Source organism: Zingiber officinale, chromosome 4A (genome assembly GCF_018446385.1).
Source record: "Zingiber officinale cultivar Zhangliang chromosome 4A, Zo_v1.1, whole genome shotgun sequence".
NCBI lineage: Eukaryota > Viridiplantae > Streptophyta > Magnoliopsida > Zingiberales > Zingiberaceae > Zingiber > Zingiber officinale.
Genome location: NC_055992.1, coordinates 123,247,328 through 123,275,278, shown reverse-complemented (window position 1 = coordinate 123,275,278; position 27,951 = coordinate 123,247,328). Strand labels below are relative to the sequence as shown.

The 27,951-nt window shown below is 42.5% G+C and overlaps 3 protein-coding genes and 1 non-coding gene across 4 annotated transcripts; 2 read left to right on the top strand and 2 right to left on the bottom strand.

Moving 5' to 3' along the window:
* The first annotated feature begins 4,752 nt into the window (after positions 1 to 4,752).
* On the top strand, positions 4,753 to 4,825 carry TRNAE-CUC. Its single transcript has one exon. It is a non-coding gene; the product is annotated as a tRNA-Glu (tRNA).
* A 333-nt stretch (positions 4,826 to 5,158) lies between these two features.
* On the top strand, positions 5,159 to 7,320 carry LOC121972730 (endoglucanase 11-like). Its single transcript, XM_042524373.1, has 5 exons — positions 5,159 to 5,407; positions 5,513 to 5,725; positions 5,793 to 5,993; positions 6,105 to 6,359; positions 6,634 to 7,320. The coding sequence occupies exons 1-5, from the start codon at positions 5,159 to 5,161 to the stop codon at positions 7,318 to 7,320; spliced, it is 1,605 nt and encodes a 534-aa protein (XP_042380307.1).
* Positions 7,321 to 7,386: 66 nt separating this feature from the next.
* LOC121972729 lies at positions 7,387 to 9,880 on the bottom strand. The gene is made up of 8 exons (XM_042524372.1): positions 9,755 to 9,880; positions 9,266 to 9,417; positions 9,007 to 9,191; positions 8,650 to 8,932; positions 8,519 to 8,577; positions 8,373 to 8,423; positions 8,247 to 8,318; positions 7,387 to 8,177 (listed from the first exon to the last, which is right to left on the bottom strand). Exons 1-8 carry the CDS (start codon positions 9,858 to 9,860, stop codon positions 7,439 to 7,441), a joined length of 1,647 nt encoding a protein of 548 aa, XP_042380306.1. The 5' UTR covers positions 9,861 to 9,880; the 3' UTR covers positions 7,387 to 7,438.
* Positions 9,881 to 10,609: 729 nt separating this feature from the next.
* LOC121970900 (uncharacterized methyltransferase At2g41040, chloroplastic-like) lies at positions 10,610 to 15,151 on the bottom strand. The gene is made up of 9 exons (XM_042521898.1): positions 14,912 to 15,151; positions 14,392 to 14,667; positions 13,638 to 13,738; positions 13,418 to 13,558; positions 12,752 to 12,833; positions 12,344 to 12,537; positions 11,533 to 11,644; positions 11,119 to 11,232; positions 10,610 to 11,047 (listed from the first exon to the last, which is right to left on the bottom strand). The coding sequence occupies exons 2-9, from the start codon at positions 14,557 to 14,559 to the stop codon at positions 10,910 to 10,912; spliced, it is 1,050 nt and encodes a 349-aa protein (XP_042377832.1). The 5' UTR covers positions 14,560 to 14,667; positions 14,912 to 15,151; the 3' UTR covers positions 10,610 to 10,909.
* Between the last annotated feature and the right edge of the window lie 12,800 nt (positions 15,152 to 27,951).

The window sequence follows — 27,951 nt, the reverse complement described above, 5'->3', positions numbered from 1 at the left end:
ACCGAGAAAGAGTAAGATCTAGCCAGAGATTTTCAGGGATTGATCCATCGAAGGATCAAGGGTTCGTCCACCTCAAGGACACGTCGTGGAGTAGGAGCAAGTAATCTCCGAACCACATAAAGGATTTGTGTTAGCGTTTGTATTCCTTCTTGTTTGCTTTCATTGTTTTAGTATATTCCGCTTGCGCTCTAACACCTTGTAAAGAAACGATTGAGTTTGGGGGTGACCTAGCTATCCAACCACCATTCTAGCCGACTACCGATCTCCTACATCATCCAACAACGGATCAGGATCATCCATCTTACGAACAATCATGGAGTAGGAGCTTCATCTCCAAACCACGTTAAACAACGTGTTAGGTTTGTCTTCTTTTGTTAGTGTTTGTCTTGTATTTCCGCTATGCACACTAACCATTATAGGAAGCGACGTTTTGGGTGAGACGATATTCACCTCCCTCTAGCGAGCATCAAGGTCCCAACACATTTGACACCAATGATTAAACCTGAATTTAATGAATGACAAGTAGGTTAAAGTTAGATGTGTTTGTGATCTATCTTTGTTATTGAGTGTGCAACGTTGACTAACTTGACGAGTCAAGAGGACCTGACACCAGACAAGAAATCCAGTCGGGATGTGCGATTCCCGATTGGCAAAGTCTAGATATGAGATTCCGACAGGAGAAAGTCAAGATGTGCGATTCGGGCATGAGATCAGGATGTGTGATTCTCGAGTGGCGAAGTTTGTATATGCGATTCCAGCAGAAAGACCTGGTGGGTCAGATTGACGTAAAGGAGGTAACTTGACACACGGTAAGTAAAGATAAGTTACTGGAAGAGAGTGACTGAGTGAGGACATGTTTTGATTGAGGAGACAGTAGGAGTCGATCTAATTTAGGTCTATTTTGGAAACCTAAATTGAGACCCTGACTAGATCCTGGTCTAGAGAACAGGGTCTAAGTTATAAATTGATTATATTATTGTTGTGTTAACTTTGTTTTGCAGGTTAGATATTGTCGTGTTGGACTAACTTAATTTGCAGGGCAAAAGGAGCAAAAAAGCCTCGGATGAACAATACCCAAGGCGCCTTCAAGCATTGGAAGGTACCTTCGTACTGTTCATGGAAGGCGCCTTCAAGGCTATAAAAGATGTCTTCCAATGGATAAAATTCAGAATTTGTCGTCGATAAGAGCCGAATTTATTGGGATCAAATTTAGGGATTGAAGGTGCCTTCAAGACTATGGAAGATGCCTTCCACCCTCTGTAAAAGAGCATTCAACCTCTTCATTCAACATCAACTTCTACACGAGCTCCTACGTGCCCGATTTGGCTTTCCGATTGCTCCGGTTTCCTGTTGTTGTCCGACTGCCATCGAGAACCCATCCAAACACCGAACTCAAGTAGACCGCCTACGAAAGTGTTTGCTAACATAATTTAATTTCTGTTCTTAATGCTTACAAATGGAAAGTATAGTTTGTTACACTTTTCTGATTCTTTTGGACTCGATCCCTTTTTCTGGTGGTTTCGGAAGAGGCTTTTAGTGAATTACTTATCGATAGGTCCGCGGGGCCTGAGTCTTGGAGTAGAAGTCATCGAATGCTCCAAACCAAGTAAAACAGCTTGTGTTCATATCTTTTACTTTCTTTTACTTTTCTGTTTCTGTTTGTATTTTCATTACGCACTTTGTTTTTAATACCGAAAAGAACAAGTTTTTCAAAACCATGTGATTCATCCCCCCTCTCACGCGCGACTCGATCCAACATGTTCCGCAGGCAAATCGTACGGTAGAAGCTTCCAGACTGTTACATCAAAGATATTCATGCTCCCTTAAGTAAAAGTGTCAAGGACACTTTTTGACTTGTCTTTTCAAAGGACACTTTGCAAAACGTACGCATATTTTGGGACAAGTGTGCAATCACTACAGTGACACTATAAAAGGGGGTTCCTATATACAGGAAAAGGTATGCGCAACTTTATTACTCTACACACTTTTGTTATAACATTTTTATTATTCTCTACATCACCAAAAATTGATTTGAACATCGAATGACTAACGTCGGGAACCCCTTCCCGGCCCTGCACTAATGCTTCTGTCTTGCAGGATCGTGTGGGGTCTTTGTGTTCGAACCCCAAGGTTGTTTTGGTGTAATCAACAAGTTAATTAGGTTCTGTCGATTTTTAACTTTGCGTCTAAGTGTGCAGGAGCTTAGGAGCACAGAGACTCGAGCGGAAGACGAAGCTAGCGAGAAGGATGGCACGCGGTGCGTCTGAGGAACGAGGCACTGCGGAAGAGTACACTGGCGGACGAGAAGGAAGCGTGTGGTGGTTCCAAGGGACGAGAAGCCAGAACGGAAGACTACTCGAGGAGCAAGAGACGCAGCTAGTGAGAAGGTCGGCACGGGGTGCGATCGAGGGACGAAGACTGCGGATAAGTACGTTGGCGGACGAGAGGAAGCACGCGACGATTCTGAGGGACGAGAAGCCGGAGTGGAAGCCAGTTCGAGAAGACCAGAAGTTGGATTCAGGTGAGCTCTATTCCGGATGGTAGAGATCACCCAAGCGAGCGGAAGACTCAGACTGAGGCGAACGGAGCCGGAGAAGAAGACCCGGGTTGAAAACGTCAACGGGGTTGACTTTCCCAGCCGAGCCGTCCGGAACAGTCTGGGGCGTCCGGAACCCTTCCGGGCGCACGGATCGAAAGTTTATCCAGATCTCGGTCAAACCGAGATCTGTGCGTTGGGGATAAAGTTTATCTCCTCAGGATGCTCGGAACACTTCGGGGCGCCCCGACCAAGACTATAAATACAACCTTGGTCCAAAAGTTTTTTAACAACTCAAGAATTATAATTCCAACTTGTGTGCTTATTTTAGAGTTTAGCTTCTTTCTTTTTGCGCTTTCATCGTTGTAAGATGTCCCTCCGCCTAAAGGAGATACTAGTGTGACATCTTCCATGAATTAACAACCTCCCCAGTTGTAACCAAGTAAATCCCTGCGTGCCTCTTCTTTTCTGTTTTAATTTACTGCTGTTATATTTTATACAAGTGTTAGTTTAAGAAAAGTCGAGAAGGGTTTTGCTTTTATTTTTTTGCAGACTATTTAACCCCCTTCTAGCCGCCCGCAACGATCCAACACTTTGCCTCATCAAACTTCTCGCCACATCCCCAGTTTTTCATCTTCTTCGCTTTCGGACAGGAACAAATTCGATTTTGATCAAGGACAAGTCAACTATTATGTCTCGACCTCAATTGTCGACATCATCCTATCTCAACCTTAGATCCTGATATCGTCCTCGGCTCAGCTTCAGATTCATACATATCCTCTATCTTGGCCTTAATTGTTGACATCCTCCTTGGCTCAGCCTCAGATCTCGATATTATCCGTATCTTGGTTTCGATCGATGACATCTCCCCAGTGACGGTCTCAGTCACCGACATCCTCCTTCAGCTCAATTTTAGATCTTGACATCGCCCTCAGCTTAGCCTTAGATCTAAACATCTCCCCTATCTAAGTCTCAATCGCCAACATCAGATCAGTCTCAGATCCAGATATCTCCCCTGACTAGGCTTTGATCACCGACATCATCCATGCCTCAACCTCAGATTTCAACATCATCCATGCCTCAACCTCGGTCGTTAGTCGCTTGTATCCCTTGCCTTAGCCTTAGTTGTCGACATCTTTCCTACTTTGACCTCTACTTCGTCTATTTTCAAGGTCATTCTGCGTCAGCCTCATTTCCTCATCTATGCTTGGATCGAGCCCATACCTTACATGGCCTACTGAAAGCACATGAGGGACATGCAGATAAGGAGGCAACAAAATCATATCCTCAATGAGACCGTTTCTCCATGAATATTCTAGAACACGTGGCACCAGATGAATGATTAGATCTGGTCTCCTAAAAGTCCTCTTTCAAACGAGTGACATTTGGTGAATGAGGAGATAACTAATAGTGGTCGGATTTTATCCTCTCATTGGCTCATACGAGGATGCTGAAGGAGAACACAATGCACCGTCTGACGCGCAGAAGCTCTTCTAACAATGAAAGTGTAAAGGGGAGGGGACTTTCTTAGTTTTCACCAAGCTCTTATTTTTTTTTTTCTCCTTTTTCCTCCTCTAAGCCTCATACCTTAACCAAACTCTAACTTGAGCATTGGAGTATCTGTTGAAATCTCTCCCCGGTGTCATTCTAAGTCTCTTTTGAAGTGCATTTCAAGTCCTCTCCTTCTCCCGACTAACGATCTTTGAAGAATGTGCATGTTAGCTTGTTCATTGACGGATGAGTTGATCACAATATTTGACCGGAACACACATAAGTGCAAGCTTTTTATGCACACCTACTGGAGTTTCTCAGAGTCAATCCCTGCTTTAAATCGTGCTCCAAACATTTTAAAATACGGCTTAAACCTTGTAGCCTACAAGCAGAATGGCACTCTAAGCATCTTTGGAGATTGAAACTAAGGTAGGAACAAAAAAAAAACAAAAATAAAAACACCATGGGGAAAAGCTTCTTGGCAAAATCCTACAAATATTGAATCTTCGAAAAGTGAAGCTCTGAGTTAACATCAGATACAAGTAGTTGATAAGGAGTGCCAAGAATCTTACCAGTCTTGCACATCCATTTATCAAATATAAATTGGAGTTCAAATCTCCAAAACAGCATACACAGATACTACTGAGTGTGATAAGAAAGGCTATCTTTGTCAGATCTATGAAAAATTAACTACAATTAATAAACACCATCGTTCAGTTCAACAATCCGTTGTAGTCTAGTTGGTTAGGATACTCGGCTCTCACCCGAGAGACCCGGGTTCGAGTCCGGGCAACGGAAATCCCTTTTTTTTTCGTCAGTATGATGAAGCCATTATATTGTCCTTGCTTTGTTAAGGTTATCAACGATGGCAGATAATTCCGTCATCTTTTAACGCAGCGAGCTAAATATGGCAAGAGCCCAACGGCGGGGCAGCGCACCAACCTGAGTGAGAGCGAAAAAGGGGGAATTAATATTCAGAATTATTGAAATATGGAATTCCAGAGATTTGGTGAGGAGGGTGCTTCCAAGGAATGCCTCTCTTCTTCCTGGTGCAGCCTTCTTTTTTATGATTGTTAATATATATAAATAATAATAATCACACCGATCCTCTGTTTTCTTCAGGTTTTCGCAATGGTTACGAGATCGACAGAAGGAAATGCAGCAAAAGGCGAGATTTTTGCCGTAATTCTCGTGCCATTTGCGCTTATTTTGCTGAATGCGGTAGTTCCGGCCGGTTCCGGTGTTTCGGGGTTCGACTACGGCGAGGCCCTGTCGAAGAGCCTCCTCTACTTCGAGGCGCAGCGCTCCGGCCACCTCCCTTACAACCAGCGCGTCGCCTGGCGTGGCCACTCCGGTCTCCTCGACGGCATCGAGCAAGGAGTGCGTGCCTTTCTTTCTCCTCCTCCGACTTCCGGTCATGGAGTGCAACGCGCGATGCGTGATTGTTGATTTCGGTTCCTCACCTCGGTGCTTTGCGTGGCATAGGTCGATTTGGTCGGAGGGTACTACGACGCCGGCGACAACGTCAAGTTCGGCCTGCCGATGGCCTTCACCATCACCATGCTGTCGTGGAGCGTCGTCGAGTACGGCGGCGCGATGGCGGCGGCAGGCGAGTTGGAGCACGCCATGGAGGCGATCAAGTGGGGCACGGATTACTTCATCAAGGCTCACACTCACCCCAACGTTCTCTGGGTTCAGGTATTCTCTCTAGTCGATCAGCTGCCTTCGAATTCGGAGTAAATTTATTCTCGAATCGGACGATCAGGTCGGAGATGGAGACACGGATCACTATTGCTGGCAGAGGCCCGAAGACATGACCACGTCCCGGCAGGCCTTCAAGGTCGACGCGGAGAACCCCGGATCGGATGTGGCGGCGGAGACGGCGGCAGCCATGGCGGCCGCCGCGATCGTCTTCAAGCAGAGCAATCCGCATTACTCCCACCTCCTGCTCCACCACGCTCAACAGGTAATTAACTAATTAACAAATCAATCAATCCGCACCGCTTTCGATCGATCTCCCTCTGCGCGGATTAATAATCCTCGATCGATCAGAATAAAAACAAAAAAAAAATTGCAGCTTTTTGAGTTCGGGGACAAGTACAGGGGGAGGTACCATGAGAGCGTGGCGGAGGCGGCGGGCTACTACCCGTCGAGGAGCGGGTACGGGGACGAGCTGCTGTGGGCGGCGCTGTGGTTGTACCGGGCGACGGGGAGGGCGGAGTACTTGGACTACGTGGTGGAGAAGGCGTACGAGTTGGGCGGCGCCGCCTGGGCCGTCGCCGAGTTTAGCTGGGACATCAAATACGCCGGCGTCCAAATTCTTGCTTCCAAGGTACATCGTTCAACGATGGACTAGACTTCACTTCATTCGCATGCAAAGTTCACAAAGGACGATAGATACTTCACTTAATTTGCATGCAATTCCTTAATTAATTCAATTTATCAAATTTAAATAAATAGATCGAAATGAAACTTTTTTATTCATATCGATTTCTATCGAGATATGCAAACAAAAAATTTATATATTCTATCAATTTTGAAATTCTGAATCCCTGCAAAATCAGAAACATCAGGGGGTAAAGTGAAATTTTGTGCTTCATGAGCAGCTGCTGATGGATGAAGGGAGGCGCGAGCTGCGGCTCCAGGGGAAGGAGAAGAGCACGCTGGAGCAGTACAAATCCAACGCCGACCACTTCCTCTGCGCCTGCCTCTCCATGAATTCCGGCAGCAACGTCGCCCGCACCCCCGGCGGCCTCCTCTTCGTCCGCCCCTGGAACAACCTGCAGTACGCGGCCGGCGCCGCCTTCCTGCTGGCCGTCGTCTCCGATGGCCTCGCCGCCTCCGGGGGGCGGGCCCTGCTCTGCTCGCGAGGTCCGGTGGGCCCGCGAGACCTGATGGGCCTGGCGAGGGGCCAGGCCGACTACATCCTCGGAGACAACCCGATGGGGCTCAGCTACTTGGTGGGCTTCGGACCACGGTTTCCCAGAAGGGTGCACCACCGGGCGGCGTCGACGGCGCCGCACAAGGAGGAGAAGGGCTTCATCGGGTGCGCGCAGGGGTACGACGCGTGGTTCGGGCGGCGGGGACCCAATCCGAACGTGGTGGCGGGGGCGATCGTGGGCGGCCCGGACGGCGGCGACGCGTTCGAGGACCGGAGGGGGAACTACATGCAGACGGAGGCGTGCACGTACAACACGGCGCCCATGGTGGGGGTCTTCGCCAGGCTGCGTAATGAGACGACGGAATCGAGGAGGAAGCGCCGGCGAGCGACGAGAGGAGGCATGTCGGCTTGAATTTTTGAGAATTTTCGATCTTTATGGGGTTTTCTGAGAATTTTTGAGAATTTTCGATCTTTAGGACAAGCTAATAATTACAAATCAACACCATTAACATAATCACGAGTACAAACTATTAATCTTCTTCTTGACTTTGTAACAAGTTCTTCCTCTGTAACTCCAATTGTTCTCGCTGCGATCGAGCAGCAACCTTCTTCTCAAACGTGCGCCGCCATCTCGACCGCGCCAGGACCACCCAGTCCACCAGAGCCGCCATGACGGCGGCAGACGCCACCACTAACCCTTCGTAGACCCGCTTGCTGTACCGGCCCAAACCCGGGCAATTCCGGACGCTTATCGACCTAAACGCCGCCCGCACGAAGCTACAGTCCACCAGACCAACAAGGAACGCCCCGTACATGTAAAGCCCAGAGCCCACCTCCGTCGCTGACGTCATCTGGCGATACATCGCCGGCGTCAGGCGGCCGACGGTCCAGCACGTGTCGAACCCGTTGGCTGTCCTGACTCGGCACACGTACTTTGACCAGACGCGCGCCGCGTCGTCGAAGCTGAGTTCTCCGGCGAGGCAGGTCCGGTTGGTGAGGTCAGTGTTGAAGGGGTTGCAGAGGAGGGGAACCAACGGGCCGGACTGGTTGTAGTAGAGGGGCTGGAAGTTGGGAGGGTAGTTGACGTTGGAGACGTTGACTATGACGCGGTTGACCACGTCGACAAGCTCGAAGGTGACTTGCTTGCTCTGGTCGAGGGAGGCGCCGGCGGTGGCCTCGTCGACGCAGGGGAGGATGTCGTCCATGGCGGAATGCTCCTGCGGATGCACCGCCCACTCGTCCATGGCCAAGCACGTATCAGAGATTGCACTGTAATCATAGATTCGACAAATTTAGCAACTTTTGAGGAGACAATGCAAAGTATGATCGGAGACTGACTTGTGGAAGAGGAGAAAGAGGCCACTCAAAAAAAATGTTGCTGCCACAAGCAGCCATCCAACTATCACTAATCTGCAAATACTCAAAGAAGAAATCAGTAATCAAGATATTGTTCTGGAAAAAATCATAATAATACTTACATATACACAAGAGATCTCATTCCAAGTATTGAAAATGCTGCAACAAAAACAAAACCAAGAACAAAGATCATATATATTTTTTTTTTATTCTTCAGGCTGTAGAACTTGATCTTGAAGTTAATGGAGTCTTACTTAATCCAAGAACAGCCAAGAGAAGCAGAGCAGCCACAGTTACGATCAGTATAACATGCCTGCAAAATTCAACACGAAGATTAAATGACTGCAATGAGATCGAAAATACTTCTGAACAGCAGCGCGTTCACTTTGTCTAGATAGTTTCTGATCTTGTTCGTATTTTCGGATGTCTTGGAAGAAACTTGATCTGCAGCTCGATGGACTCTCCGAACAACCGAATCAATTCTGGCTTTCTGATCCGATGAGAGAGAGGCTTGGCCAACCCCAACGTTCTCGGCTTTCATCAAGTCGCTGGAGAAGTTTCTGAGGTTGAAGACGGTGGAGTTGGACTGCCCCTCGATGAAATCCAAAGTTCTGGATGTGCTTCTGTGGAAGTTTCTCTGGCCATCGAACAAAATGGCACACCCAATTCTGGATGCAAACCAAGTCAAGATCGATTCTTGACGAGTTAAATTGTCGGACCGATGAAAAGGATTCGAGCTTACACTGTGAGAACTGTGAAGAGGATGAGGAGAATGAAGGAGAGTGCATGAGTTGTGCGGGAGTAGAAAGAGTGGCTCTGTTTTGGGAAGCAGTAGTAGCAGCAGCAGATGAGGGCCAAGGCCAGGCCGAAGACAAGCAACCAAACGACGCTGATGGAAAACAGGGGAGCAGCAGAGAATCCGACCGACTGCAATCGAAAGTCTGTAAGAAATTGAAAAGATGTTGGAAGAAAGAAATTGTTGATGTTCCAGCCAGACTCACGGCCAAGTAGTGGCGATTGCTGATGTTCCAGCCATCGGTGTAGAATCTGAATGCATTCAGGGGATCTCTTCTGTGAGTCCTCTCAGCGGCCAAAATGAAGGACTTGTTCTGTTCTAACATGGATCTCTTTTGTGTGGTGATCAAGAGTTTTGCTGCAGTTTATGTAAGAAAAATATTAAATGTCAACGGAAAGAAGGCCTTCTATTTATTTCAGTCCATGAAACATCTCAAATCTTGTCTTTCCTGTTTTTCTTTTTAACAAAATGCTGTGCGATATAAATGCAGTTACATACAACAAATAAAGATCCCGTAAAGAAAAAAAACTTCCAAGATCAATTCATTGAAACAAGATGAACAAGACTAAGAAAAAGTAGCCTTTTTTCTACCAAAACATCTTCCTGTTTGCAGAAACTGGACAAAGAAGTTATCTTTGTCTGAGGGAACTTTCATTCTCCATCTCAAGAATCAAAAGGAGAGAAATTTTTGTACCTGAAGTCGCCGTTTCACGAAATGCAGAAAGAGCAGAGCAGACAGAGCAGACAGAAATAATGGTGACGATCACCAAAATGTTCGGCGATGTGCGCAACGCCACCATGTCTTCAAGCCAGAGGCCTGAGAAGGAGAAATAAGTTAAATAAATTTTGAGGGCAAGAAGATGGAGAAATAGATCGTGGCAGAGAGTTACCCCTTGGTTGACTCTTTCACAACGTCTCCATTCAAAAAATAAATAAAGACGAGGATTAAAGATTGAGATTTATCCATTTGGTGGAGGGATAATAGACGTTACTGACCAAATTCTAAATTAAACCTGATAATAAATATATATATAAAATGGTGGACCTCATCACAATTCCACTTGGCTCAATCTGAAATCACCACGCCATTCAAAATTAAGAGTGATTCGATGCCCTAAATCGCAAATTTTATATACTAAATTTTTAATATACCAAATGGTTCGATCTATTGTGAGAAGATATATGTTATATAATAAATTTTATATTTCCCATCCTTATTCAATAATTTTTTTTTTATTATAATCAATCTATCTCAATCTAAATTTTCCACCGACCACTAGAATAAATCAAAAAAATATTTATAAAAAATAACCTATCAACCCAATATTCTTAGATTCACAATAATTCATTAAAAAAAAATTATTCATTAATTCATCAAAATTGAAACTCCATCCTCAGATATATATCTAAGAAATTGAAAAAGTAACTAATGCTGCACCATTACCTGGACCTTCGAAACCGTCTAAACTATAGAGAATATTAGTGAAATATTTTTGAAGCAATAACGTTAGAGGAGAGCATGATACATAATATTTTTTTTAGTCGATCATTGTATAGAAAACATGATATTAAAAATGTGTGGCAATCTTACAGATCATTTCCAATTAGCACATGTCCAAGGAAGCCAAAATAATACATATGAAATATACAAACACGGTTCCAAGTCATGAAAAACTATTCTTACATTAGTTACAAAGTATGAAATGGATGAATAGTATATCTATTGGTGTTATAACATGTATGTTGCTTTGTATTTATTATATGGATGCGTCATATGATTCTAATGCTAAATGCAACATAAAGTTTGCTGCTGTTGCTGTTTGGGTGAACCAGGGCAATTACCATTGCATTACGGTTTCTGTGCGGAAAACATGATAAAAGCTCGCCTCACTGTGCTTGAGTAATTAACGAGTCCGCAAGATTTGCACAAGTCTTCAATTTCTTTCTCAGTGAAATAGGTATAGCTGTTGCTCTCTTGCATAAAAAACTAGAAGATTATTGAACAATTAGCTAGCTTTCTAGGCAAAGCAACAGGGATAAGAGATGGTTTGAGTGTACCTGTCTTAACGGCCGCAATGCCGTGAAAGGCAATGGTGTATTGATTGGAGATGATAAAAAGGTCGTTCCGACAAAAACACCGCCACTTCTTAGTACCCGGCTTATTTCAGCAACCTGGTGACAAAGATTAAATCTCAAGTTATTTGAGAAACAGAGCTAAAACAAGAAGTATCCATTGAATTGCAAAATCTACATCGATTTTGATAATTGCCAAAGAAATTTAAAACATTTTTGAAATTGTACGAACAGAGACGTCGCAATAAAAAAGCTCATTCAAATTCAGAATGCCATATGTTTGGGGCATTCAACATCAACATAATCTGCATGACTTCCCTAATTTTATTTCATCAAAATTCTGTAGATTTGAATTGGCATATGATAAACTACTAGACATACAGACAAATTGATGATTACCGCATTGGAAGGAGAAGGCCAGCAATGCAATGCAGCACCAGCATGAACGGCATCAACAGAACCAGATGCAAAAGGAAGCCTCGACACATCTGCTCTTACAAGAGCAAGGTTCCTGAAAATGTGTTTAACAACATTCGATGCATCAGAGGCAAGCATGTGTATCCCACAATACTTTTGCACTAATTTCAAAGCAAAGTAGGAAAAATGTTTTTTAGAAACAACTAATTAATAAACTGTCCTTCAAGTCAGTATTAACTCATTTAATTACTAATCTGTGGAAAAAGAAACAGCTATGAACTATTAAATAGCATATAGTAACCCTAGACAATGGTAACCATCCTAAAATGTTGCAGGACAACTAACAATTCCTAAGTCCGAGTTTAATTTATTTCATCAAGAACATCTTGTACATAGCCAAAAAATTGTAAAGGATTTTGGTATAAATTATGTAATTCAACCAAAAAAGAAGAGCAGAAATTTGATTGCTAGAAGAGTCTTTTAACTTCACAGTACTTGGATGATGGAGCAAGCAATGCTATTTGGGAGCATGACATGAGGCAGATATTTCATTTATTTCTTTTAACTATATTTGAATGGATGTCAAATTTGAAAGATTTGGCCATGGAGCTAATGCATAGGTGGTTAACAGTTATCAAGTAGGGAACAGATGACCCCATAGTATATTGATTCAATTAGAAAGCTTGCACTTGTGGATAGACAAGAAGTAAAAGATATTACCTCAAAACTTGCGCCGTGTTAGTAAAGTTTTGGATAAAAACATTATGCTATACATGTTGAAGAAAATGCTTACGTTGTCAAAAGTGTATCATCTTGTTTAATGAACTCATAGCATTGGCGAAGCATATTCTCAGAAAAATCCAGTGCAACTACAGCCGAATAAGAACCAGATTTTGCAAATTTCCTCGAAAACAAGCCACTGCCGCAACTAACATCAATGAGCAAACCACCTTTGACAGGCTTGAAGTATTCTTGAGCCATGTTGAACTGCCAAGCCAATCAGACAACAATAATTTGGCAATGTAAAATTCAAAAACATCAACCATGATTATGTGGTTCGTTAGAGTTTTAGGTTATCGTGAAAAACATGGTTCTTTGAAGTGAGAAGATTTTACCTTTTAAATATAGTTTTGAAACATGATCAAAGAGAAAGGGACCAATAAGATGAATGTTCTTTCATAGAACAAGGTGAATAATTTACCTCTTCATCAGGACCTGGAAACCCACTTCGATTGAAGTTCTGACGCCATCCTCTTTCATAGAGAAATGAAACAAGAGGGCTCCTAAGGATACAAAACAAGATGGTAGATATAGCATGATCAAATTGAAAGATGCTTTACAACCACCCATTAGAGCAATATTAGGATCTAACAGGTTGTGGCAAATGTTTATTTCATTCAAAACTTCCAAACTCAAGTGTACACAAGAATTAAACTATTAACCTGACCTCAAAAGGTACATTGTCATGTTAGTTCTTAATCTTGAACAATTCAGGGAACCTTAAGGAAGGAAGTCCACAATTGGAATATCTTTTTCTCATCCCACTGGGAAAATCTCTTAAGTAAATGTAGTTAGGCTGTTGGCATGTACCACACTCCACGGATGAAAAACTTAAGGTATACCTATATAAAGCTATCTCAAACATCCAATATTTTTCTTTTGTGCACTATCAATATCTTGATAATTCTTAATGACAGAAACAACTTGAGTTCTTAATTTTCACCATCTAAATGGTAACTTATGATATCCTTCAGTATTCTAATTTCCTTAGTAACTGTCATGTTCTAGTGCATAAAAACTAAATAATTTTATATATGTGTTATTTAATTCATTCAAAACATCATCGGAGATTTAGAAATTGTGTTACCTAAATAACTCAGTTCTAGCAGGCTTGAACTCACTGTACTCAGTTGTCCCAGAAGTGACAGTTAGATCCAAGTAGACATCTTTGCTACTGAATGATTTGTTACATTTTGGGCACTTGAAACCAGACCTGTATATCGAAGGACTGCAGTACAAGAACAAAATCTTAATATACCAAGTAACCACTGATGTGTCCAACTGAAAACACATCGAATCCTCCATACACGTTAAAACCTGAAGGCCCTTTTCTTATTAAAGGCTCGTAGCAAATTGGGCAGGAAAGCAACGGAATGTTCCTCAAGTCATCTCGTTGAGCTTTGGTTTCCTGAAAGGATTCTCTTTCAGAAAGTACATCCAACATTGTGTGAAAGTGCAAATTAGGCATATAAATTATCATGAGATGCCACCATATAAAAAAAATAGTATCACTTTTGCAGGAAAAAAAGGTTTTGTTTCTTTTAACAGATAGGATATCTAATGTATTTGCCGCATTCATTAGAAACCTAAAAAACCAAGAAAAAGTGCGGTGTAATATGGTAGACTCTCTAGCAGAAACAGGAATAGCTAAAAGTTAGCCTGAGAAGTAATTTGCCAAATGAACTATGAAACATCAAAATGGCCGTCCCTTCCATGTGAGTATTTCAATCTATTCTAAATTGGAGAGAAAAAAAAATCATTTTTCCTAACTTCAAATACTCATTATATATAATAGAAAGAACAAATGCTTCTTCAAATCTTCTCTTTCAGACCACAGAACACAATCGCCATTCCTAGCTCTTCTATTTATTTACTTCACAAAGACCCGACATACAAAATGGATAAAATGACGAATTAAAGGTTAATTTTCTACCATAAAGTCTTTTTTTGAATCATGCCCCGGGATCTCAGTTGGAAATATTGCAAAAAGTTTTGAGGATGAATAAGAAGCTTATTGATCACGGGAAAAAATTTCAATTTAGGTATCGAGAAGAAACTCACCGGATCAACGGAGACCGAGACCGAGGCCGAGGCGGACACCCGGAGCCATCGGGAAGAGCCAGAGCTGAGGAACGAGGGGCGGGGAGGTAGCCGGAGAGCGAGCGTATGACCGTGAAATCCTCGCAAGCGGGAGGAAGGGAAGAGCACTGAGGAGGAAGCGGCAGCCATGCCCCAGTCGACCTCGCTCGCTCGCTCCCTGCCGCTCTTCTTCGAGACCTTGTTTGGCGTCCGGAACCGACTCGTGGACAATTATGAGCCGACGACAGCGCTGTCTTCCTTCTCTCAATAATAATAAGATTTTTTTTTTTTTAAAAAAAAATAGAAATAAATAAAAATGAACTAGAAAGCAGCATACTCTCTATATTTTTTTACACAATTATTTCCCGATCAAACGAATGTAGTGAAAAGTTTCGCATTCTCTTCCAGCAATGACATTCGCATGGCCTGCAGCTCCACTTTCGTCTGCCGCCAAACCAAAACGACAGATTTAACATTCAACTGAAAGATTTCGATAGCTTACCATTTTTTTGGATGGTTGCCGCCGGACGACGAGCGAAACCGTCGGTGCCCGTGGGTTCGTGGCCGCCACGGAAAGCCCGGAACATTAGGGATTAGAGAGACATGTAGGAGGCAAAAATAATAGTTTAAAAAAAAAACTGTTTTCGATTCCTGGACGGGTAGATGAATGGTCCTAGATACCAATCACAAGAGAGGTATGAAGAAGAGTGCGAGGATTTATTTCTTTCCGTTTCTTTCCCTTTGTTGCCTCTAGGTCCGTGGTCTCGTTGAATAGGTCTTCAAAATGATGCCTTCTTGTGTTGGATATATTTGGTAAACCAACCAAGAAAACGAAAAGGGAGATATAGAGAAAGCGAGTCCTGGTTTGCCGAAAAACAAAATGCTCGTTTAAACAGGAGTACAATCCTTCTTAAGAGCAATCCTCACTCGCTGTCCGCTATTCAATTATCTGAAGATTAATAATTATTCATAATTTATTTGTTTTATATTATCTTGAAAATAAACTAATGATGCCTTGGGGTTATGACGCAGCAGTAGCATATTTAAATTATCATTTAGATACTCATGATTTAATCTTCAGTTATAATAAATTTATAGATTTTTTTTTTTTTGAAATATGATGCGTAACTAAAGAATACTGACTAATACTTTTTAATTTATCTTGATGGTCTAAATAGCAAATACATGAATCACAATGTTAATTTCCTGAGAAGATATAGAGATTTGTTAGACAAAAATAAGGTTGTAAACAAGTCGAGTCGAGCTGAGCTTTAGGGTGTTCAAGTTTGTTTGATAAGGTAACCAAGTCGAGCTTAAAATGAACCAAACTTTTGAAATAAGAGTTCAAACTTGGCTTGGTTTATTTTTTATGAGCTTGAGCTTGTTTGAAACTTAGTTTGAGCTTTGTTCGTTTAGATGTTATCAAGCTCTCAATTCAAGTTTGGTTTGAGCTTGGTTCAAGCTTGGCTTGAGCTTAGTTCATTTAGATATTATCAAGCTCTCAATTCAAGGTTGTTTGATTATTTGAAACTTTTAGTTGTTTGATTGGTTATTGAGATTGATAATTTAAATTTATTTATTTATTTTATTTTATTGTTTATTTAGCATTTTGAAAAGAGTTTTATTAATGAATATGGTTCGTGAATATTGTTCATGAACGTTATTCATGAATATTGTTCATGAACGTTATTCATGAATATTGTTCATGAACGTTATTCACGAACATTGTTCATGAACATTAACGAGCTAAACACACGTGTTTAAGCTTGTTTGTTTAGCTTAACGAGCTGTTCAAGCTTGTGTTGTTTAATTAATCTTATGTATATTGAATGAACATAAACAAATTCTTACCAAGTCGAACACCAAGCTTGTTCATGAACGTTTGGTTCATTTACAGCCCTAGGCAAAAAAAAAAAAATAGAAGTTTAAAGGATGGATAGCGAATAGGAAAGGCCTTTAGTGGGGCGCAAGGTCAGCACATATATCAATCAAAGTTAGTAAAAAAAACACATTAATAAAAAATAAAAAAAATAGAGTAGCCAGTAGAACCCGACTCTCTCTTAATTGATCATGTCAATTGGATAGCTCTCTAAGAACTTTACTTTCGGTCCAGAACAAATTTACTCAGGGCTCTATTTCTCATACTCTCTCAATTAATCCTATCGATCAGACAACCATCTAAGAACCCCACTTTCGGCTCAAATCGGAATTACTCATGGCTCTGCTCCCCGCATTCTCTCAATTGACCTTGTCGATCAAACAACCCTTTAAGACCCCACTGTCGGCTTGAACTGGACTAGCTCGGGGCTTGCTTCCCACACTCTCCCGATTAACCTTGCCAATTGGACAATCGTCTAAGGGCCTCACTCCTGGCTTAGACCAGACTCGCTGAAGGCTCTACTCGACGCACTCTTCGAATTGGTCCTACCGATCGAACAGTCCACTAAGAGCCACACTTCCAGCTCGGACCCGACTCACTCAGGGCTTTTCCCACACTCTCCCGATTGGACTTGCCGATTAGACAGCCGTCTAAAGCCCGCCCTCCCGACTTAGACCAAACTCACTTGGGGCTCTGCTCCCCACACTAGATTAGCCAACAAGAGCTTCCCATCTTCAATGTTCTCGGTTCCACTAGGATGACAAGTGTGAACAAGCCTTCATTGAGCTTAGGATGACAAGTGTGAACAATTTGGGGCACTTACTCTTGTAGTGCCCATGTTCCCTACACTCAACATATATAATATAATTTTTATTTTTAATTAAGCTAATTATACCTTCACGTGTAGGGATGACACTCGATCCTCCAATTGATTTTGCTTGACTTATAGAGGTTGCCCCATCCTCTTCTTCTTCACTTGATCCGGAAGTAGAAGCTTCTCCTTCTTTTTGGTCGGGTGTCACCGAATGTCGCTCCCCCTCAATCTTAGAGGTGGAGACTTCTTCATCTTTATCTTGTACATGGAACAAAGAGTATGCTCTCTCTTTACCCTTTTCATTGCATTCTTGAAGATGAAGCTTCTTATTCTTCTCATTTGAAAGTTGAGCATCTCTCAACTTCGGAGTCCTTTTCCTTTTAATCTTAATCCAATGAGTCACCCTCTTTGGATTCTTCTTGGTTTGATAGTGTGGAGGGCACCTCATGGAGTTTAGCTAATTTGCTCTATAGCTCCTTGGCGTCTTCAAATTCTCTTATTTGAGTCAAGATATTGTTTGGCAAGAAATTGACCAATAACTTGGTCACTTTGTCATTGGTCTCGCTTCTTTGAATTTGCTCTTTGCTCCATTTGCTTTTCTTGAGAATTTTGCCTTTTGAATTCTTTGGAGTTCCAAGGCCTTCCATTAGAGCAAACCATTGCTCTATGTCCATTATAAGAAAATTTTTTATCCTTGATTTCCAAGAATCAAAGCTCATTGATGTGAATGGTGGAGGCACCCTCGTGTCGTATCCAAATCCATCTTGGAATTCTATTTGAAATTGACCCTTTGATGAAGTCTTTGAATTTGTTGAACTTTGCTTCAACTTCTTCTCCCTCTAGCCCATTGCCCTTTCTGGCAATGATTTCGATGAAGAGCGACCTCGCTCTGATACCACTTGTTAGAGTCGGTTGGTGCTAGAGGGGGGGGGGGGGTGAATAGCTCATTGTTCTTCGGTTACTTACTTCGTGATGATGAAATGCAGCGAAAATACACCCAAAGCATACTCACAACACTAATGCTAGAATTTATTTGGTATCCACCTCAAAAAGAGGTGACTAATCCAAGGATCCGGCCCTCACACATACATCCACTATGAAAAACACTCCTTTTGGTAACTACTGGAGGTGGAGAAACCTCGTACAATCTCCTCACAACAAGATGCACTCAAACAAGAAGAAAATACACAAGTATATAAATTAAAACCTTTTCTTGCTTGCTCTTGTTGATGTAGATCACCTCTTGACTCTTGGAAGTGCACCAGCACTTATTCCCAAGAAGCTTTAAGAACTGGCGGAAAGATTGTCGGAGAGAATCGTGTGTGTCAGGGGAAGAGATTGCGAAGACGAAGGCTCGCCACAACTTTATACCTTGCGCTTCTAGGGCTCCCAATCGATTGAGGCTCCTCCCAATCGATTGCCATGTTTGATCAGCGCGATCTTAACCGTCCAAAACCTGCATCCTGCGCAATGATTATATCCCAATCGATCGATTGATCGATTGGGGAGGTCTAAATCGATCAGCTGATCGATTCAGAGCGTCTCTGTGCTCACGCTGAAAATGCTTAAATCGATCGCTCGATCGATTCAGCATTCCTCGCGCCGCGTGAGAAATCTAGCCCCAATCGATCATCTGATCGATTGGCGTTGCCTAATCGATCGGCTGATCGATTTGTAAGATCTCTGTGCTCGCGACAATTCCTCCCAATCGATTGGCCGATCGATTGGGCCGCTGCTTGTCGCAACACTCTCCCAATCGATCGGCTAATCGATTGGGTTTAGGTCAATCGATCAGCTGATCGATTGCCCCAATCTTGACTTGCCTAAACTTAAGTTCAAGGTTCCCAAATCCAACATCTGGTCAATCATGACCTGTTGGGACTCCTTCTGCTTAGTATCTGGTCAACCTTGACTTGCTGGGACTTCCTCACTAAGTGTCTGGTCAATCCTTTGATCCACTTGGATTTCTCTCCTTGTGCCAAGTGTCCGATGAACCTTAACCCACTTGGACTTACCGTCTTGTGCCAAGTGTTTGGTCCTGTATGATCCACTTGGACTTCCTTCCATCAGATGTCGGTCACCCTTGATCCATCTGGATTTCCTCGTACCAAGTATTCGGTCAGTCATTTGACCTATTTGGACTTCCCAATACCAGGTGTCCGGTCAACCTTAACCCACCTGGATTTCCATGTACCTAACTGCATTCACCGGGTCTTACCATCCGTCAAGCTTCACTCACTAGGACTTTCATCTGCCTGACTTTACTCACCAGGACTTTCCATCTACTTGACTTCACTCACCAAGACTTTCACCTAGCTTCACTCACTAGGATTTTCTATCTACCTGGCTTCACTTACCAGGACTTTCACCTGCCTAACCTCCAGTTAGGACTTTCTCAGTGAAGTATCCGGTCAATCCTTTGATCTACTTGACTTTTCTTCACATCTAACTGGTCAGTCCTTGATCAGAGATAAATTGTATCAACAATCTCCCCAATCAGACAATTGCACATGCAATCTCCATGTATTATCAAACATCGAAACTCAAACATCAAGATTCAAATTTGAGCCAACTCAAATTTAGTCAATCTGGTCAACTTGACCCAGAGGATATTGCACCAACAAGCAAGCCTTCGGGCGATCGGAGAGCAAGAAGTCTGTTGGACCTTTGTGTCCAGCTAGGGGGTGAATAAATTTTCTTGATTTTTATCTACAAATTATTAGTGGAAGCAAGAAACATAACAATGAAATAATTAGATATAAGAAAGCAATGCTAACTTCTCAATTTACTTGGTCTCCACCTCCTTGAAGTGACTAATCCAAGACACACACACATAATCAAGCTTCACTATTATCTTCTCCTTCTCAAATCAAGAACAAAGGTGGAGAAACCTTTGCACGATGATCTCTTCCTCTTACAAGATGGAAAATGAGCTTAGGATGAAGAGATTGAGAGTTTTTGGAAGCTTGAAGATCACTTGGAGAGCTTAACAGTGTTTTGCATCAGTTCCTTATTTCTCTCCAAACCTCAAGCCTTTTATATTCCAAGCTGAAAACCTTGATTACTAGTCAACTGATCTCCCATCGTACTTTCTCTCACATCATATTTTCTCTCTCATCATGCTCTCTCCTATCACACTCTCTTTTCTCATTTTCTCTCATTACACTTTCTCTCTCATCATTCTCTTTCATCATATTTTTCTCTCACATTCATCTTTCTCTCATATCTAATTTTTTCTCTTATTTTTCTTTAAGGGTAAAAAAGGAAATTTTGATTTATTCCGATAGAAAATATGCAACTAACCAAACATTACTTTTAAGAGTGATATCCATGCTCATACCCATTCTCATTCCACAATACAATGATTCTCATTCCGATTCCTATTCCTAACAAAGAACCAAACGCCCCCTCACTTCCCTAACTCAGTTCTCTTCTCTACCTCTCCCTCAAAGCTCTCTCAACTCTCATTCTCTAAAACTTTCTTGTGACCACTCACCACTACGATTGCCTAGATAACTTACTTTGTGAAGTTAGCTAATGTTTAATCCACAGTCCTTGTGAATTGATATTCTATTACTTGAAGACAGAATTGTGCACTTGCAATTTCCCACATCATTGAGATTTAGTGGATTCGAATGTGTGATCCAACGGTCTAGTGCAAGTTGATATCGTGTACCGCAAGTGCACGATTGTCGTTAAGTTAAAAAAATATCTATCCATAGGGATTGTTGATTAAACACTAAGTGAATTTGTAAAACTAGTTATCTAAACAATCAAAATTATGTGTTCGAGAGAGAGAGAAAGAGAGAGAGAAAGAGAGAGAGAGTGAATTGAAGGAGTCGAGAGTCTAGAGCAGAGGATTTGGTGTGGCGAAAGCAGTTCAGATCGCTAGAGGGGAGGGGTGAATAGAGACTTGCAAATAAAATCAATCTATTTCTCTTGCTAAAGATCTAGCAAGAACACACACGTATTAATTAGAGAATTACACAAACATAATAAGAAGAGACCGAATTTACTTGGTTACAATCCTTTGGTTGGTAGTCCAAGACTATGAAAAGTTCCACTAAAATCTCCTTGTCGGAAATGATTTGGAGGCGGAAAAACCTTTTACACTAATTGAGCACAAAAGAAATAACAAAACTGAAAGACAATGTATTATAATGTGTGTTATATTTGCTCTTCTAGCTTTAGTCATATTTATAGCCTTCATCTTGATCTGACCGTTTGTTGATATGACGCTCTCTGATTAACCATAGGCTCCCTGATCACCTGTATTTATTAAAACCTGATCCACGAAGGCAACGGGCCTTTAACGGTTCTAGATGACTTTGTTGGTGCAATCTTGCTCCAGACATTAATTACTTTTGATGTTTGGTCAAATAATTTTAAGTTAGGCAAGGTTGGTGATCTAACATAAATATTAAGTAAGCAGGTACAAAGGAAAGTACAAGAAAATAGTCTTGGCAGATAAAGTCCTGGAGCGTGGCTCCTAGTGGTAAAGTCTCGGAGGTGTGGCTTCTTGGTGAAAGAAGACTTAGCATGACAAAGCCGAAGGAAACACTTGAAGGCAAGTGCAAAGATGAGGAGTCGTGGGCTTAGAAGCATTCTAAGGGCGCGAGGCTGATGGAAGATATTTGAAGGTATAAGTTTAAGCTAAGGATTTGGTTCAAGTATGAGAGATCATGTTTGAAGGACTGTATTGACATATTAAGAGGTACCAGTCAACTAATATTTCTATCAGTCGATTAATGCCCGATATCAAAACAAAAAGAATGTTGTGGTCGGCTACCAGTCAACCGACACAAGTATCAGTCGACTGGTATACCGTCGTTGGGCTAATGACGCACAGAATTCCTATAGATTTTGAGAAGCACAGTAGTCGTTACTTGCCACCAGTCGACTGATGCTGGATGAAGAGAGAGAAAATATAATGAGAAAAAATGAGGAGAGAGAGTGTGATGAGAGAGATTGAGGAGAGAAAAAGTATGGTGAGAGATAAAGTATGATCAGAGAGAAAGTGTGATGAAAAAAAAGAACATTGCGTGTGATGTGAGAGATTGAGGAGAGATAAATATGATGAGAGAGAAAGTATGATGAGAGAGAAAGTGTGTTGAGGAAAAAAAGGAGGGAGTGTGACAAGAGAGATTGAGGAGAGAGAAAGTGTGATGAGAGCGAAAGTGTAATGAGAAAAAAAAGAGAAAAGGGAGTGTGATGGAAGAGATTGAGGAGAGAAAAAGTATGATGAGAGAGAAAGTATGATGAGAAAAAAAGAAGGAAGAGAGTACGATGGAAAAGATTGAGGAGAGTGAAAATATGATGAGAGTGAAAGTGTAATGAGAAAAAGAAAGAAAGAGAGTGTGATAGGAGAGAGAAAGTGTGTGATAAAATGATGAGAGAGAAAATATGATGAGAGAGAACAAGGAGAGAGAAGTGATATGAAAGAAAAAATAAATAAATAAATTTTGATATTTGATATTAAGGGAGAAAATTTCAATTTTAGCTCAAGGGTATTTTTGGAATAAGGGAATATTTTGATTGATGAAAATAGGGTAATGACTCATTGAAGGGGAGGTACATGGGAATGAGTTATTACCCAATTTCAAGGATTCATTCCCTTATTTGCATTCCTATTCCTATAATCCAAACATTAACAATGGCAATCAATGATTCTCATTCTCATTCCCCACTCCTATTCCCCTAAACCAAACACCCCCTGAGTGAAGGGGGAAGTGATTATAGGACTTTGATTTTGCCTAAACGATCGTAAACACCTAATCTATGTTTGGTTTCCTATCTTCAATGGGCATTTTTATAGGTAGGTCATCATATGGTATCCGATGTGAACTTTTGGTACTATAATGACATATCAATTCTAATCATTATCTACTTTCGAAAGGATAGTAACTAGTGATTGAAATCTATGAGCAACCCTGTCACAAGATCCCTTGGCCTCTAATTAACCACTTTTCCTATTAGGTGATAATGAATTAGATTTGATCCATTAAACTCTATGACGCCCTAGAGTTCCTCACAGCATACTATTGCACTTTCGTATCCGACTCTCCGTGTCTCGATTTTTTATGAGTCGGAGTGTCAGATTCTTCTTTTGGTTCATCTCCAAACCCCCATGGGATATGAATCTCATGATTTTAGTATCGAGATCATGTTAGTACGGTAGATCCAGACCATAAACACACATTTCATCGACAAGAAGCATGCAAACTCAGTAGATTAAATGAAAAGATGTTCAGATATCAAAAGGGATACTCCCTATATCCTAGAACTACTCTGTGACAAAGGAATTACAAACCAAGACACTAATAAAAGTATTCATACAATTCAAATCAGAGAATAGAGATAAGAAATGTTTAGGGAGAAGATTCCCGGTGTCTTTGGAGTGGTTCCTTGCATCGACAGTGGACGAATCGTTGGAGTGGATGAAGGTGATTGATCTAGGGATCCTCTGAGAGAAACTCTCTCCCAAGGAGGTAGATGAAGTCCTCTAGTCCCAGATCCCCAATCCAAATGAGGAGAGCTCATTTTATAGTGCAGAAAATCGGACACCCGACACCGGCCGTGACGCTGGGCACAATCACCTGCGTCATGTGTGGGAGCTTTGCATCTGACAGGGCGTGGCCCGTGTCACTAGGCACGGGTACCCATGGTAGGTCTACCTAACCAGGCACAACTCGTGCAACTCGGCACATGCACCCGTGGCGAGTCGACTAAGCAGGCACAGACACCCATGTCTGACTATGGAGACCCCAAAGTTGATCTTCTTCCTTTAATTTCGCTTTAATTCATGTCTCTATCAACAAAAATATACGAGAGCAATATCTAGGAGTAATAAAGCATGAAAATGAAGCATAAGATCAAGATATCACAAATCATACATACAAAAGTAGGTCAAATATAATGTGAAAATAATATGAAAACCTTATATACTTTAGGCTTATCACTCAACAGTCACCTCGAACCAAGCTCCCGGCCGTATGACCTCAACATGCGTCAACCTTAGACAGGACAACATTAACAAGCAGATGTGACATTCTAATAATGACTCATATAATATGCAATCGTGCGTATCTCTTATATTAATATCCACTGAATCTCAATAGTCATCTCGAGTCGAGTTCCTGGTATGACCTCGACACGCATCAATCTTGGACAGGACAACATTAACAACCAAATATGACATGTCAATCATGACTCTAATATGCAATCATATGTATCTCCTATATTAATGGCACCTGACTCGCATGTTATTGAGGCGTATGGAGAGTAAGGCAGTAAATCTGTGGCGCTAGGTCAATCCCGTGTATTGGGTAATGGGAGGGTTGCGCACAAGTTAGTTCAGTCAGTTAGACTCGGACATGTATGGTTAAGCTTAGTCCTTCATTACCTATGGGAAGGTCATAGGGGGAGAATGAAAGGACTCATGAAAGGGAGTAAGTCAGGCTTTCATTACCTAGAGGGAGTTTGCCCTCTTAGGGGGAGAATGAAGAGCTTAATTTATGCTTTCATTACCTAGTGGCATGAAGAAGGAGGCTATGAGATTAGCCTAACTTACATATGGGATTGTAAGTGTTATTGTGGTATTGTCAAACATCAAAAAGGGGGAGATTGTTGGTGCAATATCCCTCAGGTCAAGGTTGACCTGGGTAACCAAGCTGTGTCTTGGTTTGGGTTTAGATGTTTGACAATAAGATATTGATTGAAGAAGAGTCAAGTAGGTCAAGGTTGACTGGATACTTGACTGGAAAGTCCTGGTGAGTGAAGCCAGGCAGAAGAAAAGTCCTGGTGAGTGAAGCCAGGCAGAAGGAAGTCCTAGTGAGTGAAGCTAGGATGGAAGTCCTAGTGAGTGAAGCTAGGCGGATGGAAATCACCGTGACTGTGAAAGTCCTAGTGAGTGAAGCTAGGCAGATGGAAAACCCTAGTGAGTGAAACTAGGTGAAAGTCCTGGTGAGTGAAGCCAGGCAAGGGAAAATCCAGATGGATCAAGGATGATCGGACATCTGGTGCTGGGAAGTCCAAGTAGGTCAAAGGTTTGACTGGATACTTGGCATGAAAGAAAAGTCCAAGTAGGTCAAAGGGATTGACCGGATACTTGGCACAGAGAAAAGTCCAAGTGGGTCAAAGGGATTGACCGGACACTTGGTAAGGGAGTCTTAGCAGGTCAAGGGAGTGACTAGATGCTAGGCATGACATACCAACAGGTCAAGGGTGACCGGATGTTGGTTTGGGAGGTTTGGGACTTGGTTTTGGGCAAAATCAAGTCTGGATCGATCGATGGATCGATCCAGGCTCTGGATCGAGCCTCCGATCGATCCGTTGATCGATCCAGATGTCCCAATCGATCGGTGGATCGATTGGGCACTCGTCTTGCGATCAGCGCTGGATCGATCCGTGATCGATCCAGCGCGCTTCAGTGCACAGCGCTGGATCGATCCGTGATCGATCCAAAGCCTCCCGATCGATTGGGAACATTCAATCGACGGATCCGACCGTGGCGTCATTTATAGCTGCAGCGTGTGATGGCCGCGACTCTCTTCACTGTTTCATCTCAGATCTTCGCCAGCTCCTCCACAACACTCTCAAAGCTCGTGATCGCCAGTTCTTGAAGGTTCTTGGAAGCTCTCCGAGTCAAGAGGCTGATCAAAGGCAAGAAGAGAAGCTAGGGTTAGGGTTTTCTGCATTCATTGTAAGCTTTGTGCTTGTATTTTGTTTCCCTTTCCTTCTTCTTGTACCGAGAGTCTTGTAGGGCTTCTCCGCCCTCGGTAGTTACCGAAAAGGAGTGTTTCATAGTGGAGGGTGCGTGCGTGGTGTGGATCCTTGGATTAGTCACCTCCTTTGGAGGTGGATACCAAGTAAAATCCTAGTGTTAGCGTGGTTGTATTTGTTTCTGTATTTTCCGCTGCATATTCTTGAAGAAACAAGCAACGCCGAGCAACGCCAAGCACCGAGCGAACGCGACGAGCTATTCACCCCCCTCTAGCTACTTTTGGTCCTAACAGGACATCCTTCAACAAGACTCGGGGGAGGCTTGTGATGTAATGGATATAAGAACCTACGCATGGCAAGGTTTGTTCAAGAGTCAAGTTGTTTTATCAAAGTCAAGCCATTTGTAAATTGGATAGATCGGATCAAGTCAGAAACATAACCAACACCTGACTCCCTCATATTAGTCTCCCAACTCTCTCAAATTAGTCACCTGACTCTCTCGACTCAGTCACCCGACTCCCTCAAACCAATCACCCGACTCTCTCATATTAGTCACCTAGCTCTACCAACTTAGTCACCTAACTCCCTCAACTTAGTTGGCTTGTTGAGCCACTGCTCCTGACAGACATGGATAATGTAACTGTTCTCTCCCAAAGGACGTGGGAAACGTAACCATTTATCTCGGAGGACATAGGTAACATAGTCGTTTTCTCAGAAAACGCGTGGGCAATGCAAATGTTCATCTTGGAGCACATGAGAAAGGGGAAGACATAGTTATGACTTTATAAAAGGTCGTTAGCTCCCATGGGCCCGGGTGCACACATATAACTATATGAATTCTTTTACTATTTCACATTTTTCATCTTCTATTAGCTCCTGTGCTAATTTAAGCGTCGGAGTGGTCATGCGACTCACGTCAAGTCCAATCTTGATGTCCATTCTAACCTCTTGCTAAGTATTTGTAGGATATTTGTGTGGCCCCCTCACTATCGTGTCATTTGTAATTTTCTCCGTGATAATTATTTTTCATGACTCGCCAGATCGCTATCTCAAATAATAACAATAACACATAGCACAATTAAAGCAAAGTAGTCATGAGTTGCTTCTTGGAGCACCAACATTAGTGTTAATATATTAGTGTTATAACACTCAAATGGTGTTACAAATTAATGTGGATGAGTATTATACTACAACAAAAATGACTTTTCGCAGCGCGCATATTTGCTTTTCGCAGCGCGCATTGCATGCTGCACAGTTAAAAGCTGTTAAAAGTCATAAATTATCTACGGCGTGCTTTGCACGCCGCGAAAAATATTATCCGCAGCGCACAAAGCACGGTGCGTAAAATATTTTTCGCGGCGGGCATTGCACGCTGCGGATAATATTTTTCGCAGCACGCAAAGCACGCCGCGGATAATATTTTACGCAGTGTGCTTTGCGCGCTGCGGATAATATTTTCTACGGTGTGCAGACGTACGCTGTTGATGGTCTTAACTATATTAAAAAAATAATTTAACGAAAATAATAAACCAAAATTTTACAACAAATTTAGTTCAAATCAAATCCATAGAAAATTAATAAAAGTCATAGTTTTTCATTATACCTGATCCTGTCCGAACCAAGAGTCAGCGGACGCTGGGCACGTGGCGCTCTCTGCTGGATCCTCGAGTACTCCGGCGAACCTGCAACAAAACCGAGCCGGGAGGGGTGTCCCGGCGACGGTCCTCCGACGCTCAAGTCAGGCGAGGAATGACAAGAAGGTAGCCTCAAGATGAAGACCAGCATACCTCCGGTGAAGAAATGGAGGCCTTATATAGACCCCTCGAAGAAGCCTGGGCGCGCCAATCAAAGCAGCCACCTGCATTTGACCATGCCCAGGCATGGGTCTGTCAGAAGGGCCATGCCCAGATATGGACCCGTCAGAAAAGGCGTCTATGAGGCCATACTGCTACTGTATCAACCTTTCCATGATGTGACGGCAAGATCCTCCATCGTGCGATCTTATGTACGGCCTAATCATCAGACATGCTTCTGCCGATATTCCATATCCCGAGCCGAGCGCATAGGCCGCTCGGCCACCTTTTTCTCCCCTCGCCCTTATTTTGTCCGGGCGGGTTGCCCGCTCGGC

Excerpts from the sequence above, each read along its gene's own strand:
- LOC121972730 (XM_042524373.1), top strand. The coding sequence starts at position 5,159 with ATGGTTACGAGATCGACAGAAGGAAATGCAGCAAAAGGCGAGATTTTT. Across the intron at positions 5,994-6,104 it reads TGCTCCACCACGCTCAACAG|CTTTTTGAGTTCGGGGACAA; the intron begins GTAATTAACTAA and ends AAAAAATTGCAG. Across the intron at positions 6,360-6,633 it reads TCCAAATTCTTGCTTCCAAG|CTGCTGATGGATGAAGGGAG; the intron begins GTACATCGTTCA and ends CTTCATGAGCAG.
- LOC121972729 (XM_042524372.1), bottom strand. The coding sequence starts at position 9,860 with ATGGTGGCGTTGCGCACATCGCCGAACATTTTGGTGATCGTCACCATT. Across the intron at positions 9,418-9,754 it reads TCGTGAAACGGCGACTTCAG|CAAAACTCTTGATCACCACA; the intron begins GTACAAAAATTT and ends CATAAACTGCAG. Across the intron at positions 9,192-9,265 it reads GCAATCGCCACTACTTGGCC|TCGGTCGGATTCTCTGCTGC; the intron begins GTGAGTCTGGCT and ends TTTCGATTGCAG.
- LOC121970900 (XM_042521898.1), bottom strand. The coding sequence starts at position 14,559 with ATGGCTGCCGCTTCCTCCTCAGTGCTCTTCCCTTCCTCCCGCTTGCGA. Across the intron at positions 13,739-14,391 it reads TCTCGGTCTCCGTTGATCCG|GAAACCAAAGCTCAACGAGA; the intron begins GTGAGTTTCTTC and ends GAATCCTTTCAG. Across the intron at positions 11,233-11,532 it reads GGCCTTCTCCTTCCAATGCG|GTTGCTGAAATAAGCCGGGT; the intron begins GTAATCATCAAT and ends CTTTGTCACCAG.